The 23,535-nt window shown below is 43.0% G+C and overlaps 2 protein-coding genes across 5 annotated transcripts in view; one reads left to right on the forward strand and one right to left on the reverse strand.

The window, feature by feature from the left end:
- Positions 1-16: 16 nt before the first annotated feature.
- On the reverse strand, positions 17-5,867 carry LOC120788921 (sterile alpha motif domain-containing protein 12-like). Of its 2 annotated transcripts, none has more exons than XM_040125197.1 (4): positions 5,750-5,867; positions 1,967-2,113; positions 1,580-1,720; positions 17-1,212 (listed from the first exon to the last, which is right to left on the reverse strand). In XM_040125197.1, the coding sequence occupies exons 2-4, from the start codon at positions 2,085-2,087 to the stop codon at positions 1,154-1,156; spliced, it is 321 nt and encodes a 106-aa protein (XP_039981131.1). In that variant the 5' UTR covers positions 2,088-2,113; positions 5,750-5,867; the 3' UTR covers positions 17-1,153. The 2 variants fall into 2 exon arrangements, with proteins under 2 accessions (XP_039981131.1, XP_039981132.1); XM_040125198.1 differs by lacking the exon at positions 5,750-5,867 and adding an exon at positions 5,503-5,631.
- Positions 5,693-23,535, forward strand: part of scara5 (scavenger receptor class A, member 5 (putative)) — an 86,458-nt gene continuing 68,615 nt past the window's right edge. Inside the window, exons 1-4 of one of the 3 annotated variants that reach the window (XM_040125196.1) lie at positions 5,693-5,733; positions 6,901-7,008; positions 14,068-14,185; positions 20,018-20,146. In XM_040125196.1, coding sequence (XP_039981130.1) covers positions 14,074-14,185; positions 20,018-20,146 — 241 coding nt within the window. In that variant the 5' untranslated portion in view covers positions 5,693-5,733; positions 6,901-7,008; positions 14,068-14,073. Of the gene's footprint in view, positions 5,734-5,967; positions 6,020-6,900; positions 7,009-7,579; positions 7,594-14,067; positions 14,186-20,017; positions 20,147-23,535 lie in introns of those variants that run through there. The other 2 variants (XM_040125195.1, XM_040125194.1) reach the window with 2 other exon arrangements.

Consider the following 23,535-nt stretch of genomic DNA (forward strand, 5'->3'; position numbering starts at 1 on the left):
GTGTTGCCAAAGCAGCACTTTTAATTCAGCTGACCATGCTGGAGCAGCGCCATGCAAAAATGTTCAGAAATAGACATGACCTTTTATGTAATACAAATGCAGTAATATTGATGCTATCACACACACACCAAAATGAGGCCAACATCATAAATAAAGGAAACATGGGACAGTATAAAAAGAAAGGTATCTGAAAGTTTTAGGACAACTTGCATTAAGGACGCTCACAAATGATCAGTCTTTGCAAGTACCAGCTGCTAAGCGGTTTGAGCAGGAGCCGTCTCAATCACATTATCATAAACAGCCAGAAAATATTTTAAAAAATATATATATGGGGACAAATAAACACAGTAGATTTAAACCAGCAGCTGGATTGTGAAATCAATTTCCGCCGGCGCGCGTGAAAGAAAAGAGTAGGAGAAAATTACTGTTTGGATTCAGCTTTTCTCACCTGACACAGAAATGTTTACATTGAAAACTATCAACTCCGACTTTTGGCTTTTCTCCGTCCATCTGCTTCTTCCTGTAATTCCCCCGTTTTCCCGAGAGTTTAATTAAACAGCACGGTAGCAGAGGCCCATCACGCAGTGGAGAGCCCAGTAAGAAATACACGTGCGATCCCGTTCTACTACATCTGCGAACTTTTACTGATTATTTTGAGGCCTTGTTTTGATTTTATCAAAACGTCCACAATTTAGTTCAAGTTTCTGATTTAGGTTTGACCTCGTTTAACTCGTAGGTGTCTTCAAATTGCATAACTAACAAGTACTTGTCCTGGTATTTTGTCAATCCTGCTAATTGGGTGAAAAAAAGATCTATTATCTGTCGTCAACAACGCAATGGAAGCTGTTATTCTTAGTAATAAACAACTGTGAGGGATACTGATGGACTCGTAGCCTTTCCGTATATCAAACACAGTACTTTATAATACTACGTTGGAATAAAAGCCCACTATAGAGAGAAAAAGAGAGAGAGACTAACGGACAGTAAGGCTCAGAAAAAGACAGACAAAAATGAATCTCATCCATCCTTATAGGTCAGATTTCATACAGGAAGTAGGTTTCTTTCTCTTCCTTCCTCATTCCTTTTCACCTTCTCTCAGTGCCCACATTTTCTCTCTCCGTCACGTGGTTGAATGGATGGAGGGGAAATTTTGTTAAAAATTAAGCTGCATTTCTTCTGGAGATTTATTTTCCGTTACGGATAAAAAACAGTCTGGGGAGAAGAAAAGAGAACAAATAAAACGTAAATTGGAAGCCGGTTCCTCTCAATGAACAAATGCTACACAACGATTTAAAATGTTAATCCTGAAGTTTGACATTTTTTGGTGGATTTGGCGACATTTAAAGTGAACGGTGCTAACACTAAATATGTTTTTTTTATAATATATGCTGGAGTTTGATTGAAAAAAGTGTAGTTCTCTGCATATTCCTTGGGATCTCCAAACACTTATGGTTTTTCTTTCACTATGCAAGGTTGCCTAAAGACTGCAGAAAAGGGGAGGGGGGCCGCCTTTCTACTGCTGTTCTATTAGTTTGTGTCTCGGCTCCAGCCTGAAGATAAAGTCATTTGGCATTCTCACCGGAGCAGATGTCACTGAGTTCATTGATTTCTTCCCGAACTCTGAGGAGGAGGAGGTCCTGCAAGATTTCCTGCTGCTGCTCCTCAGCTTCCACCCCGAGTAGCTCCAGGTGATGATCCTTCAATCTCAGCAACGCACGGCCTGCAAATTCAGTCGCAAACACAGTGTGTGTGGAGTGTAAATCGGGAGCCCTCAAAGCAAAGTGACGAATACCAAAGCCAGAGTACATTCAGGGCAGAATTTTAACATTAACACAAGCTGCTAATCCGCCCCCCAATCTTTCACAAAAACTTTACAAAGAAATCTAAAACCTAAAAATGCAGGCAAAACATTATCGCCTGGCACTCGTGCCAGCAAAGCAAGTTGACTCTGATGCATGAGTTGTACCTGATATAGCGTGCGTGACGATGGCCGTATGGAGCGCGCCCATGTCGGCTGGATACTGCTCTCGCACCCACTCCGACACTTCTTCCACCGTCCACGATGACACTCGCTTCGACAGGCCCATCGCCCTGCGACCGCATCAGCAGCGCCCTGTAAAGACAGGACAGTTAACGACGCAGCAACACTGTTACGGAGAGCGAGCCTCTTGTTAGAAATCACTCGAAGCAAGACGCACCTGCCGGTGCTACTCTTAAGCTCCATCTTGTCAGGTAAAAAATTTTTTTAAAAGCGACGCCGCAGTTTTGGTAAAAAAAAATCCGGTGTTATTACGAACTGGATCTTATTTTGGTAGGTTTGGCCATCGTTTCCTGTGAGTGATAATGCCACTGAACTCCCCAAGTTAATGATCTCGATGTGGCCAAAAAGAAGTGTGATGGGGAAAAGAAACACGAGCAGTCTGACAGGCAGACAGGTCTTTAAAAAAACTCCCATGTTAGTAAAAAACTAGATTGGAGGAAAAAAAGGAAGGCAAATTAAAATTACCACCAAGCCTGTCTGTTGTAAACATCCATCACAGTTTACAGGTTGATATCCCGGTTCGAATCTGACCTGCTGTGCTGGCCGTTTGTGTTCGCACACAGTCTTGAACGAAGTAAGTTTAAAGAGGTAATTTGCCAAGACTCCAAATAATAATGGTTTAGATAGTCTGGCTAAGCTGTTGGCCTGTTTTCTCATGTTTCTTGCCCTGTAAAGCTTCTTTTAGCACTGTCAGCATGTTTCTAGTTCTTAGCAATCGAACTCGGTGTTAAAAGTTGCAAAGATACAACCCAAGTTCAGATAATCTCTAATTTTCCTCTAATATCTTCAGAGTACTTCAAGCGAGCATGAGCGTTTGCCAGGAGGAGCAAGAGCAGCTCTTTAAGATAATACCTAGATAATACTCAGGTTACTGGGTATGTTTTTCTACCACTTATTCTCCTTTTTGTACTTTTTATTACAAATGAACCGTAAAAACTCTTCGTTTCTTATGTGTAAGACTGCAACTGGTTCTCATTTTTATTATTTATTAGTCTGTAGAATACTTTTCCAGTCCATCAGTAACATAACTTCACAGAACCCAGAGTGTCGTCCTGAAATCGCTTGTTCTGCCCCATCAATTGTCCAAAATCTAAAAAAATTCAGTTTCAAAAGAAAAATTTAAAAAAAAAGAAAAAAGCAAAGTTTGCCTTTGACCACTGAAGATCACCAGACCAAAATTTGAGCTCAGCGATTCAGCCGCCATCACTTTGAATGTGCAGATGTGCCTCTGCAGCAGCTCAAGTTCGGGCCCGGAGACATTAGCCGAGGACACTCTTTTCTGTGTTAGACCCTCAAACGCGGGGAAATGTCATATTCTCTTGATATTTCACGCTTTGGATTAGATTTCCTTCTCTTGTGGCGTCACCTACTTACTCCGCATAAGCCTATTTTCCAGTGATTTATTTGACAACCTCCCGAACATGATGACAAATAGCCGAGCGTGGCTCAGGGATCCCTCCACGGCGAGGTGAGATCAACCAGCTCTGACGCTCAGAGGTCAAAAAAATAAAATAAAAAAAAAGCTCTGCTGTTTTCAAAGAAGTTGCTTCTCCTCCTTTCAGGACACTTTCATTTCCTCCCGGCCAAATCCTCACGGGCCTCACTGCTATAGGGCGGAAAAAGTGTCGATGTGACCTTTTCCCGCGGGCCAGTCTACTTATTGTGTCATAAATACAGGACTGTAATTTCCTGCGTTAAGTAAGGGAGGAGTGTGATTGGCTGGGGCGGTAACGAGGTCCCAGCGGGGTAACCGGCATACAGAGTGGACAGATCTTTACACCGGGGCAAAGAGACAGAGGACACTTCCCCTTCAGAGTCAGGGTGAGCCCAGGGTAAAGAAAGTCTTACTGTTGTCTAAAGCACCGGTTTCACGCCTGAGGCCAGCTTTTCTTTAACTATACGATCCCCCAAACTGGGCCTCCGGTGGCTCGGCATCTTTAATAGAAGTGACAGGATATACAGCCTGTCTCTCTTGCTCTGAACCACTTCGTTCACGTTCGCCCTGCCCAGCTACAACCGAACCAGGGCTGGCAGACAAAAGTAACACGCGGTAACCGGCAGGGGCGGAGAACTGGCTTATCTGTGCCGCTTAACGGACCGTGCGACGGATCTTCCACATTCTGCCGCTCCTTACTTTACCGAGCTGCGACTTCTGGACTTATATTTAACACTCAATGCCAAGTTAAACACATTTAACAGCTGGACTGCAATGCTTCAAGCGACATCAACCCCGCTGAAGCATCGCTGTCTCCTCCACCTGCTGCAACACTCCGCTTCTCTTAATATCTGCTCCTGCTGCCAGCCCCCCACCCTCCCCTTCAGGTTTGACTGTGTTACTGAGCTTCAGCGTAGCAAAGCTGCCGTGAATGAGTGGGCAGCTCTGTTTGCTTGCTTGTCTTCTCACCAACTTGATTTCACACAAAGACTGAAACTTTTTTCTTTTAGGTACAACGCCACGGAGCGTTCACAAACGGGGGAGGAGGGGGTCCGGGACTTGAGTTTTGACATCTGGTCATCGCACCAAGGGGGACAGAGGGTGGGGGGTGGGTGTGGTTGTCTATGGTTGTGTCAGTACAATACCTGAGTTCCGGTACCGACAGCTGTTAAAAAGTTGCCGCAGTAAAACGCAGTCTAAAACTGGCAACAATTCTGATTTAAAATAATAACAACAATAATAATAATAATAATAATCAGGAAAAAATGTCTGATCAAAGAAACAGTAGAGTACAAATCTGAGCAAGTAGACCCTACCAGCCGTCACTATGTGGAGAAAGATAGATTTCAGTAGGTACCAAAAGCGCGCGCACACACACACACACACACACACACACACACACACACACACACACACAGTCAAACCTTAAGGCAGCAGTCGTGTCTAGGGGCTCCATTAAACTCTCTCTCTTTCATGCGACCACATGTTTTGGCGGCAGAGGTGACCACTAGAGTTTAAAACGGGACTGTTCTCGCGCGTCACAACGGGCCGGGCCGAACCGGACTCCAGTCCCCGAACCAGACTTCTATACTCGGGCTGCAGGCTGCGGGCGACCCTCGCGCATCCACAGCAGATGTAATCCCACCACCTTGTGGCGCCTCGCGGACGCGCAGCATCTCTTGGCAGAGTCGTCTCACAAAATCCTGGTGGGCGTGTGGGAAGTCGTGCGAGAGGCCCGACTCTCTCTAAAGAACCTGGGCTTGGGCCCTGGGCTTGGTCCCTGGTCGGCTTCCCCCCCCCCTTTGGCCTGACGCAGTCCGGCTCCGACGCATTCCCCTCGCCCGGCGTCGAGGTGGTTCGGGCCGGTTCCCGTCCGTAATCCGAACAGTCGCGGCCCGGGTTTCGCTCCTACCTCAACGACAACGCGCCCCGGTTTTCCCACAACTTTTCTAGACGCTCACCCTGAACCACGTCCTCTAAAACTTTCCCCGCTTCTAAAAATGTTGACATTTCTTTTTTTACTGACCGAGTTACGTTCCCGCCGAATCGAGGCAGCCCCTTCTCAAACCTCTTTGCCGGGTTATGACACGTGTCTAACCTGCGCCGATAAATTGCGCCTAGCCTAAAATCGCAGAATCTGTGAATGGGACGCGGCGCACCGCTCCGCGAACGTCTGCGGACGGGCCCCGCCCGGTGGCCCGACGTAAACCCCAACGACGCGCCGCGGGGTCTTTCACACATCCATAGCGGACGGCAGGTACCAGAACACACACCTCTTGCAAACTCCGCGCAGGTTTTCGTTCACTCAGAAGTTGCGTCTACCTCAAACCCCGCGTCCGTCCGTTACTGGCAAAATCAACATGGCCGACCCCCGCCTTTACCTGTCCTGTTCCTTTTTTTTTTTTTTCCCCAGCTCCACCCACCACGGAGGCGCGCTCTCGAGACCTTCACCTTGCGCACTCCCGCTGCAAAAAAAAAAAAAAAAAAAAAAAAACTGCTCGTGATGCCTTCAGGCCCTGTCGGAAATATCGTCATCTGCATGGGTACGTCCCTATTAACAAGCGAGAGGTCCAATTCAAATTATACATTGTTATTATTGTTGAAGAAAAACCTCCATGAAAGCAAAGCTGGTAATAGTTATCACGTCATCACGGGACAACTACGCAACTACGCGTTGTTTCGTGAGTGAGCTATGTCTTGGATTAAAGTTGTTCTTGATTGCTGCCTTCAAGTTTTACCTCCAGGGTCCCAGGTGTACAAGAGGCCTCAGTCATTGGCCACTTTTGCCCTGGAAGAACCACGAGCACCTTTGCCACCGTTTGCTGCGTTTTAAATGCCTTAATATGTACTAACATTTCGAGTGCATATCCATGGGTCTACAGCTACTGCAGTCTTGGGGCTGGATTAATCCACTTTGAAGAAATAATTAGTTGGGATGCCCCTGATCCCCACGTTAGCGTGTAATAACTTGCGATGTGAGGCCGCTGCAGAGCAATTTATTCTGGCATGTGCAGCGTGAAAGCATGATATCAACTGAAATACTGAAAGTTGTATAACTACATTTTGACACAGGAAAACAGGGGCCCAGGAAACACTGCAGAATACACCTCAAGGCCCTTACCAGTTCCATTTATATTGTGCATTAGTGCGCATTTTGCTTAACAAACTGGCAACTAATCCGTTTACCACAAAGTATTTAACACACACACACACACACACACATACACACACACACACACACACACACACACACACACACACACACACACAGCCCATTTGCCCAGTTTGATGTCCCGCCTTGTACAAGTTGATACACCATTAGCAAACCTCTTGAATATTTGTTTTACAAAGTAAACTGTACACATCCAGACTACTTTTGTTAAAGCCCGTGTTTTTTTTTTCTTCCTCTTCTTCATTAAATCAGACAAATTCAGCACTTGAATAAGCGGAATGTGGTCGTGTTGACCACCTCTTGGCTCTACGGAGGAATTTGCGAGGGGTTCCTGAAGGCATCATCAGCCACCATCGTCAGGTAAAGTGTAAATCAAGTACTAGTCCTACTATCAGAAACATTTATGTCTGTTTGTTTGTTTGTTTGTTTTATCCAGTTTGCACCTCAGGCCTACCCGCCAGCGCCTATTTCTTAGAACCCCGGCGTTAATGTCTGCGAAAAAAACACGAACACACACGTCAACGTGTCCAGTCCAGCTCATCCAACAGAGGGCGCCCTTGGGCAGCGGGAGCCGCAGACCCCCGCCCCCCCGCCCCGGCCGCCTCGCCAGCTGCTCGGCAGGCAGAGCCTCAGCTGGGGTTTTGCGACGGTCACATGACGATGTTGTGGGTATATTAGTCCCAATGTCTGCGCTGGTCCGTCACTCGCGGAGCTGCTGAGTGTCCCTGACCCTGCGGCGTCCGCGGAGGCCGTTGCACGGTGCTGCCCCTGTTACTTCGCCTGAGCGTCTGGTCCGGTGCAGTCGTTAAGTGTCGCTCTGACAGCTGACGGGCTGAGGCGAGAGAAACCTGGCGCTGGAACTTTTTCGTGGGAAATTATGAGAAACGTGGAGCTGTGATTTTTTTTTTTTTTTTTTTTTTAAATTCCAATTTGACAGCTGAGGAGGTGAGAAATAGAAACGTCTTAATTGCAGCTCAATTTACACAACTATGGTGTTTTATGTCGCACATAACCTAATCTGACAAAGTAGTAAACCTGTGTGGTAAAAATGCTTAAATCCCCCTTGTGACTGCACCTGTTTAAAACCTCAATTAACTCTGTGTCACCTATCTTTCCTTTTTTTTTTTTTGTTCTTTTTTTGTAGATATTGTGGAAAATACATATTGTTCCAGAACCCAGGAAAGTGCATGCATGTCTGCATGTTTGGAAAGATTCAGTGCTAAATACTGGACTACTAGATGCACAGAGGCTCGGTAGAAGCTTAGTTGAGTGATTAATAGCTACCCTCATATGTTGAGTGTGAACAGGTCGATGGCAGTTGTTCAGCTCCTAAAAAAAACAAAACGCTGCAGCACTGTAAAACCACATGAATTATTATGGGCCACACTGTGACCTTCTCTGGTGCCAAACTGGTTGTGACATCTGTTAAATTTTTATGGCAATTAGATTAAATGGCAAGAGTTAAACATCTGATTTACTGCATATTCATGGGTGAGGGTTAGTGTAGTATGAAAGGGAGAGGAAATGCACATTTAATGGAACTCATCCGCAGAAAATTGTTGCTTTTGTGTTTCAGCGGTCATGGGTGAAGTATCTCTGCCTTTTAATTAACCAAGGGGGGAAAAAATGGGTTAATGTTGCACATGGATGGCTGAGCAATGACATGGGATATTTGTTATGTATAGACAAAGGGATGGTGCTTTAACTAATCCCCCTTACTTTCGCGTTTAGAGATCGTAAAATCAGCTCGTGAGCTTTTATTGGTAAATAATAATGTGAAAGACCCAGGAAGAAACAAGTTTTTTTTTTTTATTATTATTAATGGTGTTTAATTGTTATTAAGAGGATGAATACACCAAGTCAGTGAGCCTACACGAGTCAGACATTAACTTGTGACTTCTTGGCAAACTTTTGAAACAGTTCTTTGCATGCTGCGCTGCCAGAATTGTGTCCTTACTGCCTGGCCTGTTCTGTGTTATACGCTCAGATTCCATATTTTTCAGAAGCTGCACAGGCAGCAGGGACCACACGCACTGCTCCCCCCCCTGACCTGCCAGATAATCGGATGCTCAGTTGGGGGGGCAAATTTCAGTACGCGACGACGCATGACAAGATAATTGTTCCCTTCCTTGCTGAGCGAATCTCCAGTCTCTCTCTCTCTCAGTTCACCAAAACTCCCACCCACCATCTGCCTTCCCTCTGCATTCTCCGCGGAGTTAACTACACCCAAAGAAGCTGTGCCGGAGCCCCGCCGGAGTCTCTCCGCACCTTTTGCCAGCAAAAACGTGCACAGTTCACGAAGTGTAGATCATGAAACAGTCGGCGAAGAGGAGATGTGATTCTGAGTGCACCCCCAGTGATATTTGTGTTACAGAGAAGGCTTAAAAATGTATTTAGAGCAATTCGTGTTTTCGATTTGTTGCCCATAATGATGATGAAAACAATCACGGTAGTTGCAAGATCCGATATAGATTCACTTAGATTAAAAAAAAAAAGATGGCTTTTGTTCTCGTTTACAATATTCAGACAATGTTCATGCTATCAAGACATTGACTTTGTTGTCAAGTGTATTCCAGTGCTCACTGATAGTGTTTTTTTTAGCCCCGGTACCAATATGAAAGAGCAGTTTCAATGATCCTCAAAACCCAAGTTAGTCTGTTACATTCTAATCAGCCAAAAGGGAAGAACTACCTTCCTAGTCCGTGGTTTAAAACTTGCTGCTATTGCAGCTTGTTACTATCTATGCGAAATTGCCAATTTGGAAAATAATTGTGTAAATGAAGCGTGCAAGCCAACTTTAGCAGTATTAATTGATTTTTGATTTTGATTTTGACCACTTGGGGGCAGCAGAACAAACTGTAATCACAACACTGACATATCATTACTCTTAAAAAGTTGCCATGGTGAACGTGTTAGCAACCAGTTTCCTACTTGCACAAACCAAGCAGATAAGAAACAGCATTATCATTCATTTGGAGTCGTCCTCCTGGCCGCCGGACAAAGGCCAGTCCAATATTCACCCTCCCCGTTAGCTCTGTTTCGGTCCCTGGAAAAATATCAGTTTTCAGCAGCTAGAGGCTAGAGCTCCCCAACTCTGTCTGTTTGTCATTTGGTGCTGGGCGGTTGCCTGCTGCTGCTAGAAAAGGGGATGATAAGAGCGGTGAGACTGAACCAAAACAGCGAAGTTGTGGGTTTTAGAACCAAAACGGTAACAACACTCTTCACGAACGGCACCGTGCACCTTAAACATAGTCACTTCTCCCATCCTTAATATAAAGTCATTAATTAGTGAATTTTAACCGTAAAAGTTTGGTGCTTTTAGTCTACTCTCTCCTATGTTTTCTAATTATCAAAAGGTTTTGCTAAGGACTGGATTTCAACTGTGGAGCTGCATGATACGCGAAATAAAATGAGCACCTGACAGTACTCGAGTGTCAAATAGTTAAGAGGATGTTAGGCCACACTTTGTCTTTAGTGCAGCTTTGATTCTTCTTGGCTTGATGCCACAGGGGTTCTTGAACTGTTTGTAGTTGTTGGATGGAGCTCCAAGAAAGAGAAAAAAAAAACAAAAAAAAAACCTCCAGTCGTTCGAGGGATGAAGAAAGTAGGAATCCACTTCCCGTGAGGTATCGGCCACATCCAGTCTGCCTGATTTAAAGAAAAGGCCAAAGGGAATCCGGCACCATGAGTAACAGCTGATACTGCGCATTAAAGGCATCTTTGGTGTTTCACGTGGATAAATGAAAAAGACAGAACGACTCATGTAGGCAGTGCAGTTTTTTTTATTTTTTTATGGCTCCTGGTTTAATGCTTCTACCAGGTTAGGCATGTGGATATTGGTGGCCTGGATGTACACTGCTATAGGCAGTGGTTTTCAAAGCCTTTTGTCCCTTGTGGCCACTGCTGCTGCTCCAGGAGGATGCTCTGGAAGTGTAGGGTTAACTTGTTTTCGTTGTGTTTTGAGCGAACTAGCCCTTTAAAGTCAGACACGAACCATCATTCACCTGTATAACAACCTCTGTACACAGGTTTTTCTTACTCAAATGTTTTGTTTTGTTTTTCTGAGCAGTTGAAGAGCCGATGAGAGCAGATGGAGGTGACTCTTTGCCTTTTTTTTCTTTAAGTGGCTGCTTTGCTTCCCCACAATCCTCTGCTGGCACTGAGTAACAGGCACCGACTGAGTGAGTGATGAAAGACTGTTGTTGTTTTTTTTTTCCCACCAAACTCAGTGTAATTAGAAGATAACTCAACTCATGAAAGCGCCCGCACCCACACGTTGTGTCGACACAGCCGCACACACAAGCACATATGCAGTGGTCTGGAGGGTTTAGTGGGATCTCCTAGCAGCCCTAATGGTTCAGTCTAAATGTCAACCTGACCCTTCTATCCCCTCCGTAATGAGAAAGTCCAGACTGAGCACTTTTTAAGGACTTTGTCAAACACTTCGCAGATCTGCCGCCAGGGCCTGCGGGAGTTTAACACCCACCAAGTCCTGACCACAGCAGATTCAAGCTCATCCCTCAGAGATGTCTGCGCCTTACCCAGCCTCTCTGTCCTGAGTCTTATCTATTTGTTCCGTGTTCCCTCTTTCGCTTTATTGATATTTGGTTTCCATCATGTGTAGCGTGGGAAAACCCGGCGCGGGCTAGAAGAGCAAACGCGCTGGACTCGGAGTAAATAGTACGGTGCGTGGCTGCAAAGTAGTGTGAAAAGGCAGTGAGGGTTGTTCATAATGGGAGCGACCTGATTGCGATTCATTACCGGTTGAATTCTTGACAAACAAATACTGAAATTCAATCTGCTTCTAATTTTAAAAAAATGTAGTTATTCCAGAGAGTTTGTGCCAGATTCTGACACAACAACTCGTCAATGGCTGCACCTGACGGATGACATTGTCGGCCCTGTGTTTTAAGATAGAATTCTCAAGATAAGTGGCTTCTGAGACACTTTCCTCTCCCAGGAAATATTTTCATTAGATTAATGTGTCCAGCTGGACACACAAATCCTCGTTTTGAAAGGAGGACATGTTGGAATCCTGCCATGACTGCATCCGTCAAAGCACACTTCATTCGTCGCCTCTCGTCATTGATATGTGGTTAAATACTTGAGATGCATACATCACAGCTTCTTGAGATAAAATTGACAGTTCTGGAGCTACATCTTGTTATAAGTATTTCCTCATGAGTCAAATGTAAGCAAACTGATAGTGGATACTGGACTTTTGAGGCCAGCACTGATATTTGGGAGTTTAATAATCAGATAACGATGTACTGGCCAAAAGCCTTTTTTTTTTTTTTTTTTTTTTAACAGAAACACATAACTTAAACAAACAATACTGGTATGGATTCCTGAAATTGTTTATCTTTTTTAATTGTGAGATCAAATTGAGGTTCGCTCAATTTCAGTACTGTAGCCGAAATGGGTCATGAGAAATTCCTGTTCAGATTCTTGCTTGATTTCGGTTTTTGTTCCAAAATGGCAATAATTTCATAATCAGATAAGTGTTGTAATGTCGCATTTAAGTCATATCAGACTTAGTGCAATCATCTGCTTCCAACTTGTAAACGGCATGCAGGTCAACATCAATTTGTAATTACAAATTCAAGGTGATTTAAATCAGTGAATAAAGTGTTAAATTGTCAATGAAAAGTTTTTTTTTTTTTTTTTAACCCGAACATAACCAGCTCTGCAATCATACAACCGTCTTGATATGTTTGAGGTGACGATCTTTCCGAATCTCTACCGTACTTCGCATGTGAGGTGAAGTACGGAGCCTCACCTTTGGTGCAGGGGGTCTGTGCTCACTTTAATGGACAGGATGAAAAACTCTGGACATCTAAAAAGTTAGGCGTGGAGCCACCGTTCCTTTGTGTTGAATGGACCCAGTTAAGTTGGTTTGGGCTTTTGATCGGGAAGCTTCCCTGTGAAGGTATACCAGGCTCACTCAACTGGGAGGAGACCCCAGGGTAAACCCAGAACGCACCAGAGGGATTTTATGTCCCATCTGGTCTGGGGGGACCAGGGGATGCTCTAAGATGAGCTGGAGATCGAGGCTATGGAGAATGATGTCTGGACAACTTAGCTTTCTGCCTGCTGCCACCACAATCCGGATAAGTGGCAGAAATTTGAAGTTTAAATGTGCAGATGTACACTATTTGTAGATTATTTCAAAAATGTGTGAGTCTATTGGCTCTATATTTGTTCAGTTACCATTTGCATTTGGGCTGAAACTCAAACACTGCCATGGGAAATGTGCTCTCAAGTGCCCCAGGATTGTTTGACTGGCCTACAATGTAGGGTTTGGCTCCGCTGATGCATTATTAGAGAAGCCAGAGCAACTTCCTCACAGTCCTCATGGCCAGTTGGTATGCAAGGTGTGTATTGCAGCTTCAGTCTCGCCCCTTGACTGACCTTTCCACGGTGTTTCATGCACATTCATTCATAACTTTTAAATATCTTCCTGAATGTCAAACAGACAGATGGAATGGGGCAAAATCAAAAACCCTGTCCAAATCTGTGGGCAGAGGAAACAAATCACTTAACACTGGTCTAGAGACAGCCACAATCCTCACACCAGAAGGATTTCCTTCTGTTTGTTTAGCTTGGACCTAAATCTTTGTGTGTGTGTGTGTGTGTGTGTGTGTGTGTGTGTGTGTGTGTGTGTGTGTGGTGTTGTAGCTTGAGAAGTGCAACAGAGACAGGCAGAGCTCTCACAGCTGGTCCACCTGAGTCGCAGCACTAGAGGGCAGCAATGGGGAAACACACACACACACATACTGTACGTTTCTAAACCTGTGAGGATCCTCATAGATGTAACCTTAACAACCACAGCCTCATTACTCACCCAACCTCTTACCCAAAACTTCACCTAAATTCAATTATCCCCTTGACCCCTAAAAATCCTTTTTAAAGAGCCTTTTGACGACGGGCCAAATTGTCCTCTCCCTTCAAAACTGTCTTTGTTCTTGAGGTCTCAAATTGGTTCTCACCGAGACAAAGCTACCAAAGCAAACATACAGTCACGGACTCCTGTACTGCTGTGTTTCACTCATTGATGACTATTATTATGCCATCTAAACAAATAACAACGTGCTCTTTTCTCAGGTATTTTTTTATTTTTTTTTATTTTTTTTTTTTTTCGGTGAGACATGTTTCTCTTTGCATGTGATCAAACTACAATGCAAGTTACAGAAGTTGAGAAAAACCGGATTTTCTGACTGACAACTAAAATGATGTGGCGATGTGAGCCATGACTCCCCGCAGCTTTGCTGAAAAACCTTCACTACTTTTGAACTCTCACAATCCTCTTTTTGTATTTTGAAACTGCCATACCTTAGCGCCAAAAAATTCCGACAGCAGTGTCTCTTGTAGCGACTAAAAGTTTCAGTGCATCACACTGCGTCTTTCCTGTTCATTCAGGAGGAGATGGAGAACAAGGCCATGTATCTTAGCACATATGAAGAGAGAGACAACGGCTCCATGTATGAAGAGGCCTACGATGGACACAACTTGTCCAAACTCAACCTGTGCGATGAAGGTAAGACGGAGAGTTGAGACTTGGGGAGTGTTACTGTAGGAAGCTGAAAACAATCAGCTGAACTTAAGGTTTGTTGCTACCAGTTTTTCCAGATTTTTTTTTTTTTCCCAAAATACAGATTTTTTTTTTCTTTTTTTCTTTTTTTTCTTAACAGAGAAAACAGATTGTTTGTTTTACACTGATTACATACTCCATCAATATGTCATGTTTTCTGCTGTAATAAGAAGCTAACCACCATAGTTTATGGTAGATGATGTTCTCTTGCGACAAGGGGGGCTCCCAGTATCTTCCAATAGTAAAAACTGGAGCGAAAACTGAGGTGAAAATGTTAATGAATTGCTGATTATGCACCAGGCTCCCCTCTAACTAGAGAAAAAAAAAAAAAGGTTTTCATTCATATTTTTGAATTGTTGAGTTTTACATTCAAATTTTGAGGTTTTTTTTTTTTTTTCAAATTTCAAGATTCTTTTATGATACAATGAAACAAAAATAATGAACCATATAAATGTTTTGTGTGTACAGGCAAGCACAGCAGTCTATCATGATTTAGACTGAGACAGATTATCATACACTAAGATAGGTTTTCAGAAAGGGGACTTTCTAGAGAACTACTCGTGTACACAAACGCCCACGCTCGCTAATCGCCAATGCAGACTCCGTCAAGTATGCTCGCTCACACACAAACACGTACGCACAAACAGAGGCAATGCTGTCACCATTTGGCGTTTACTCTCCTCTCGCTATGGTCATCTGTGAAAGCAAGGAATGTCCAGGAGCAACATCTGTGCGTGTGTGTGTTTGTGTGTGTGTGTGTGTGTGTGTGTGTGTGTGTGTGTGTGTGTGTGTGTGTGTGTGTGTGTGTGTACAGGTGCAGCTGAACGAATCCACAGTTGACCCCGTGGAGTTCTCAGGTTTCGACCAAGGGCTTTGCGAGTTTGGTGGGAAAGACTTAGTGGACATTAACTGGAGAATTTGTTGACATTTTAATGGAAAGCGGACAATGGCCTCACATATCAGAAAGACTGTCCTCGTCCAACTTCACAAATCCTAGGACGCTTTCACACCTCGTTCAATTAGAGAAGATATTCCCAACCATGGAGCAGTTGATTTCATTTTGGTATAATAGCAACAAAGCAGTCAGGAGGTTTCAATGAGACGCTGGCAGGGTTTCATTTAGAGCGAGATCCAGCAATGATTCACACAACTAAAGGAGACGGTGTACAATCAGGGTTAAACTCATTGTGTATTATGGGTAAATGATGAGTTTCATCCTCTAAGAAGAATCAGGGTTCATTGGTTGTGAACTCCGGCGGCAAACACCACTGCACTTGAGGTGTTATCGAGGCCACCGAGGTCTGACTTGTAAATAGTTACTATAACAGCAAGTGACAATTAGTCTGACAATGATATGTTAATGTTTAGATCTACACACATAGATTAACGCTTTTAAAGGAGTTTTGTATTGTTGTTGTATTTGGGGGAAAAAGCTGTGCTCACACACGTAATGTCACCGTCACCTGCCAGTTACAGAGACAGTGGCTGACTTTTATGGAATATGGTGCACTAGCCAAGCACCATGTGTCTTTGATTTGGAAAGTTGACGTTAAGGCAACAATGCTCTGCCCTTGTAAATTCCCTTATTTCACCAGAAACAGCAAAATACACAGACTGTGCCAGTAACTGACTCACACTGGCCCCGCTGGAAATAAACCAACTCAGGTTACGTGTCAAAATGGGTCACATTTTTTTTGTTGCACCTCCAAGTTTGCTAATCCTCGATCATTTATTAAATTATTTGTCTGTTTGTCCAAACAGTAAAGTATGTTGACAACAGGTTCACCACACAGACATGACTCAAGAGAGAACATGCAGCAGTCCAATAATGTAATTCCCAAATTTGTTTACAGTTGCTTGATGAATAAATACTGACTCTTCTCTCTCTGATATCAGCTGGAAAATATTAACGGTTTCACTGAATAAGGTTTTTTTTTTTTTTTAATTATTTTCACTAGGTTGCATTTTTGCTGCGTTGTAGATCACAGAAACAAGCGTTGGCTTTTGTGCAACTGCCGCAAAGCTGTATGAAGCAGTATTTTAAAGGACAGTAATGCTAAACCCTACCATGCAAGAGAGTTTTTAGCGGTGAAGAAATAAGTTGATTCATTTATTACCAAGTCGACCGAAAAATAATAGACAAAGATTCTGATAAAGGATTAAGTCAATCAAGTCATTTATGAACGAAAAGCGCCGAATATTCTCGTAATTCCAGCCTCTCAAATGCCAGGATTTTCTGCTTTTCTCTCTTTTATATAATCATAAATTAAACATTTTAGGGTATAGCTGACAGATTAGTGAAAGAAACAGTCAACATTTTGGGCTAATTAGCTTATTCGCCCTTTCCAAGACTCAGATGAGTAGAGTGATACAACTCTCGTGACTGTGCATTAAGTACAGCGTTCGAGCCGGGAGGCAGTTAGCTTAGCTTAGCATAAGGACTGGGAGCAAGGGAAACGTTCAAAAACACACCTTCCAACAATGCCAAGATCACAAATTGACGACTTTTTATCCAGTTTGTTTAAGTGTAAAAACGACAATTTGCAGGTTTGAGAGAAGTTACATGCCGTAACTGTTTCTTAGCAAACAACAGCCAGGCGCATTGACTTCACGGAGTCTCGTCGTCACAGTGAGGTTGCCAGGCTAATGCAGAGAAATGCTGGGAGCATGGATAAACCGTTGTTTCTCATTAAATACTCGCACCACGTTACTGTCTGTAAAACCTCAAACAGGCAGGCTGTTTCCCCCGCTTCCAGTCTTAATGCTAAACTAAGCTTATCCGGCTCCAGCTTCACAACACACAGTGGTATCAATCTTCTCCTCTAGCTCTCGAAGCGATGGCCGACATGCAACTTTCCCAAAAATGTTGAACTAATCTTATAAAGTCCTAAAGGTTTTTCATGTCTGTCTTCCACTGAGGCAGGAGAACGAAACATCAGAAGACAGAAAAGCATGAGATGAATTTTAAGGCAGACCAGCCTTGGAGTGCTGTTTCTGTTCCTATACATTCCAACCATGTGAGACACACACACACACACACACACACACACACACACACACACACACGCATCTGAGCCAGCTGTGTTTGTCTTATGCTGGTGGAGTGTGTGTTCTTCATCATAGAGTGTGTGTGTGTGTGTGTGTGTGTGTGTGTGTGTGTGTGTGTGTGTGTCTCAGCAACAATCCAACAGTCCACTGACAGCTTGTCATGGTCCAAATGAAACCATGCTGTAGAGGAGGCCACGCTGCAAAATCAGTGTTTACATTTAAAAGTCGGACTCAAGCCAACATCATTCTTGTTCACAGGAAGATAGAATCTCATTATAACCTCCATAATATCCCAGTGGGTTTAATATTTATCATAATGTTCATGTCACACGGCCGCAGTGATTTCCCCAGAGACACCTGTCAGTTCATATTTCACATCCTCACCCCGGGCCATTTTCTTTAACTAAATAATATTTAAGGATATTTCATTTTGATCCAGCTTTTCTTCTTTCTATCCAGTTCATCTCAATGCAAACAGTTAGTCTTGTGTGTTAGCTGATTCCTGAAACGTTTTGACACTGTTAGCATAGTATTCAGGCTGATTTTTATTTTTATTTTTAATCGCTTTTGTTTTTAATGATATCTGATGTATTTCTGCTTTATCAAATAGTTGATAATTGACTAACTAAACCCCCTCCTACTGTAGTTTAGGAACCACAAGTAGGACTAGCATCTTCTGAACATAACAAGGAGTTGTAGCAAATAGCAAATACTTGACAAATACGTTTGAGGTAAAGTCTTCTTTTTTTTTTTCCCTATTCAAAAGCAAAAACAAGAGACCAAAGTGCAAGTGACGGATTAAACAGTGTGCTCGTCTCTTTTAATGTAACTCTGCTAACGTTAGCATGCCTGGCTAACTTGCATTAGCCCTTTCTTCCGAGGCCAAAAGTTAGCATATCATTAGCTAAGTACATGATTTTGTTGTTTGCGGTTACAGTGAAAAAGCCCCGTTCAGAGCTGGTGTATTTTATTTATTTATCTATTTTTTTCCTGGTGTTTGGGGGAGTTTTCCCTAGAAAATACTAACATTACAGCCTGTCACCTATATGTAGCTTGTCCAAGTATGTATTTTTTTTGTTCTGTTTTTTAACATTATAGTAATTAACACTGTCACATTAGCAAAGAAACATCAGGTTGACTTTATGCACATTTTTCCTTATAATACCGTACTTTAATACTAGGGCTAACTTAACAAAAACCTGTGATACAGCAACAATACTACTACTGTTTTCCAGTGTTTGCTACCTGGATTATCACCTCGTGACGGTACTGACTTTTTGCCTGGAACCTGTAGGCTAAACTTACATGCTCGCCAACCTAAAAATGAGAAGCCTGCCTTTGTCTAATTCATTCTGAAATCAAAGACTACAAGTTTCAAGTGACAAATCTGCCAGTTGTTGCTGCAAACTACATGTCAAGCTGCAGGAGAGCACAAAACCATAGGGGAGTGGGGCTCTGTTAATGTCCCCTGAACATCATTTATATCTATATTTATATAGATTACACTTTGTATTATATTTTGTGGGGGCTCATGTTGCCCCCTAATGTGGATATTTATTTTTGATACTGATGATGTCTGAAAAAAATTTTGAAAAGTAATATTTCATTCCTACTCCACTGACTGATGAAGGATGTGACTCCAGAACACCTCTCCAAAATGTCCTCTCCTCCTCTCCTCTTGACCTGAAGGGAATGTTCCCTCGACATCAACAGCCTAATCCCTGCCCTCTGACAATTTATTGCACAGACAGACACACACACACACACACACACACACACACACACACACACACACAAGGAAAAAGCACTGCCATCATAACAGTCTTGTGTCAGTTTTATCAAGACTAATTCTCGAACATCTGTTCGACCCTCCGAGGAGTTTGAAGTGGTGACATGAATTATAGTAATAGCTCCACAGTGAGTGTGTTCAATTGTGTAATTCATATAACAGAGTTCACTTGTTTGAATTCTGTTTTATGATGTCCGTTATCATATATGTCATTGGCCTTAAGGCAACAGTGTGTAAACCATTTCCTATTTAACAATTTAAGATTTGTAAATTTACCAAATACGTACAATAATTCCTCATCATATTTAGATCATAAATTTAATGCAAGTAGGACCTTTTTAAACCAGTAGACCATGAAATGCATTAAATATTGCGGCTTACTTACCTGTCATCAAGTTTATGTCCCCTGAACTATAAAGTAAATTACCCAATTGTGAGTATTTCAGTCTTCAGTGTTTGATGTATGATCTTACCCTTGTATTTATAAGGTACTGAATGTCATCACACCAATAAATTTCAGGCTTTATCATAAAAGCCTCGGAATTATTTGGGCAGATACAACCACCAGTCTTTGTTTCTTTGGCTACTCTTAGCATTTTTGCCTCAAGACTGGGGACATGCCTGGAAAACATGACCTTGGCTGTTTTCAAACTCCCTAATGAATGTGAATATCCTCTTGAAGCAAATTACTCACGTCACACACACACTGTTTCAGCCGCAAATTAACACACTTTCAGAGGAATGGACTGGTAGAAGGCAAAAGACCGAATGAAACACTTCAAACAGTAATAACCAAGTGGTTTTTAATATTCTCCATCTCTGTATTATTCATAAGAAAACCTGGCATATCGTAACTTCATAGTATTAGCACCTCTATTTGGACCCCCCCTTTTTTTTTTTTTTTTTTTGTCCTAATGATTTTTTTTTTTCCTGTTTTTCAGTTTCTGGAAAGCGTCGCAGGAAGCAAGATCAGTGCTGCGGCCACCTCAACTCACTCTCAGCCATCAAGTACGCCATTGTTTCCCTCTACATCCTGGTCCTTCTCACCATCTTTGGACTCTGCCTGGCAGGTAGGATGAAAATAAGTGGATCTAATTAGGCGTTTGGTTACAATAGGTTTGTAGTTGTAAGTACCAAAGGTCATAACGACCTATTGTATCTGTATGTACCAGATAATTTAGCCTTCAGTCCCACTGAATAACTTTGATTAGCATAAAGCACCTTTTTGTGTCACACTGGTAAAATGGTTGGTCAGGGACCAATGAAAATACAAAACCTCATTATTTTCTCACTCTAGGATCATAGGAGGAGTTCAGTTTCTTCTTAGCTGCTACTTATAAATACATTTTTAGAAATCAGTTCAAAACAGCTTCCAACGTTGAAATAAGTGAGTAAAACACTGTCAGTTTTACATATTATGAAAATGTTGGATTCATATTTGTTGGTGATGATCTTGACCTTCTTTTGCAAGTGTCTTTCTGTCAGATGCTTGCCAGTATTTAAGATTATGATAGTTATGAAATTACCATGCCATATTGTACAGAAAGTGTCTGTACAGATATCACCGGTCGCATCCTCAACAAGAATGACGCTCAGCAGACCGCTAAACTCCGCCAGGGCCAAATATCGACAGGTTTTTCCCCACAGTGCCCTTGTGCCAGTTGAGTAAAATGGCTCTCAGTTGAGGCCCTTATGACACATGTTGTGCTTTTGCTGCGTGTTTTAATTGCACGTATGATTTTATTATTCTAGCCTGAGTGTTTTGTTTTAACCTAAAGGGAAGGAAAACGTGACACTTGATGTTGATCAGCTCACACTGTGGTGTCTTAGACGGGGTGTTAGATAAAGGTGCTAGTTTGTTTGGCTCACACACAGGAGGCTGGTTAGTTTGAACAGAATGTATGAACATGCCCGTGATTTACTGCTCCTGCTATCAGATCGTCTGTCAGCTGTTCAAGATGTCGAGCCCAAGTCAGAGAGAAAAAGAAGAGAAGGGACTGAAAGAAAGAATGGAAGAGAGTAAGAAAGAAATTGTGTAGCAGTGCACTGTACTGTAGACACGGAGAGAGAGGGCATATTGTCTGTCTTTTGTTCTCAGAGCTCGGTTATGTAGATGACATCAGCCATTTCTCAAGGTTGAATTGTAATGACGGACATTAAATCCCACTTGGTCTTAGGTAACTCTCTGGGATGTGGTCTGCAGCCTCACCCCTCTCTTAAACTGTCTGTTCTGGTTTAGCAGTGAGAACACACACACTGTCTCTCTCACACATCGGCGCAGTGAATAAACAATCATGTGGAGCATAACGTAACCTCCAGTAATGTAAAGTCCTGCTGGTGATTTTATTGACTTTCTTCACTTGACAAAATCGGACATTTTATTGCTATATCTGCTGAAAAGTTTGTAAGGTAATGTTTCAGTGCCAAAAGTAGCACAGATCTCCGGGAAAGTTCACCCTGTCCGTGGAGATTTCTAATCTGAATCATGAAATCAGTTTTTCAAGTGCAGTGCGCAGTTGACCTGGTTCCTGCTGCTATTGCAGAGCTCGGTACGTGTGTGACAGGTTTCAACTTGATTCCCACAGGTGAAAGTTTTGTCAAAGCATTTTGGAAGCGTGACAAGCTTGACCTTTCACACAGCGACATAAAAGACAGAGAAGAGGTAAAACAAGACGGAGGTTTTAACATGTTAGCCGCTCTTGTGCTGCATGGTTCTCATACTATGCCTCATCGGTGGCTGTGGGAGTGCTGGGTCTCAATTTGCAGAAGTAGGATTCCACTATACGAAACTGTCTTACACAAGGGCCTCTCAGGGTGACCAAAAAGCTCTAGAGCACCTTTCTAGCGTGGTTCATGAGTTGGCATCGCGACTGATTTTCTAGGGGACCGAGGCCACGATCATTTGTTTCAGTTGTAGACATTCATGTAGTCAGTGAGGGCCCAGCATCTAATTTCTTGCCCATAGAGAAATTCAGTACCAGTCGATTGTCAGAAAAGCACTGGAAGTGTGGAGAGAAATCCAGTTCAGTACTTTAATGACATTGGATTGATGATTAGATCCTGCATTTTAGTTTGTGTCTTAGAGGCATTGGGCCCTGATTTGGTGCATTTTTGGCTGTGATCCGTATAAGGTGCATGTTACTGTAGCAGTAAGTCCTTGTCTCTTGTCTCTACTCCATCAGGTATTGACTCATGGCACCATGGTGTTTCCACCGAGACTCACAATTCAGGCAGAGCACTCTGTGACAGCTAGATTTGGAGGCACAAACAATATTTTTTAAAACGTCAGACATCTCAGTCATTGGCACAAAATAAGTGAAAGCGTAATGTGGAAATTTGGATGTACGAGTTATGGAAATTAGCCTTAGCTGCTGTTATTTCATATCACTAGGTTTGTGACGCAGTGCTGTAATAAATTCCAGTGTCTTCAGAGCTTACACCACTGTGGTTCCTGCTCCTCCTGGGTGATTTGGAAAAACCCTGGCGTGACGCCACAGTAGCCTCATGGCCAGGTCACTCGTGTGTGTGTGTGTGTGTGTGTGTGTGTGTGTGTGTGTGTGTGTGTCTGTCTGTGTGTTTGTGTGAATGAGGGAGCCTGTGGAGGTGTGTCAGACTTTATGGCTGTTACCTTTTGCGTACCCTGCTGTGGCCTCCTTGTAAATGTCAACTCTCTTGATAGAGGAGAGGAAGACAAAGAAAGTCCGATAGAGACATAGAGAAAAAGACAGAAGTTGAGAGGGGCAGATAAACTGTGGAGGATAGAGTTAGAAAAAGACGTGACAGATCCAGAAACAGATTTAAGAGCTGTCTGGCTTCTACCCAGCAGGATCCTGGAGGAATCAACTGCTCTCACTAATCCTAAATTCATTTCAAGACCTCTCCCCAAGCCACCAACTCATGCCGTAACCACATGGCTGATGCCATTAAATGGTTGTGGCTGTGTATGCATTCCCAGGCACAGAGATGTAGTTAAGAGTTTGGAACGGGTCCCTTGTCGTCACAGAGGTATTTGGTTATTTAAGACTTTTAGATGAGGTTGTTTTAGAAAAAGCAATCGAACCGAGCTTTCAGCTCGCCCCACTTAAATTAAAAGCCGGCCGTCCAAAAGCTAAGTGGCTCCAACGTAAGTGCGAGGGAGGCCTCATTGCCACACACACACACACACACACACATTCACATGACGCGAGTGCACGCACCAACACGTTGACAACGGCTGCCAGTTTTCCGATGTGAACACAGATTATACTGTGTGTTGTCCACATTTGCTTTTTGTTTGAATTGTCACTTGACTTTGACTTTTGACTGTTTTTTTACAGCTCTTATTTTGCCTCCTTGGCTTCTTCCCAACTTCGCGGCTCCTAGTGATTCCCCTGCCTTCAAACCCATCCATATTTCATTGTAACTTGAATCATGAAGCCTCATCTTTGGCCGGACACATCTGCATTCATGACATGATAAG

The sequence above is a fragment of the Xiphias gladius genome, chromosome 4 (assembly GCF_016859285.1).
Source record: "Xiphias gladius isolate SHS-SW01 ecotype Sanya breed wild chromosome 4, ASM1685928v1, whole genome shotgun sequence".
NCBI classification, from domain to species: domain Eukaryota; kingdom Metazoa; phylum Chordata; class Actinopteri; order Istiophoriformes; family Xiphiidae; genus Xiphias; species Xiphias gladius.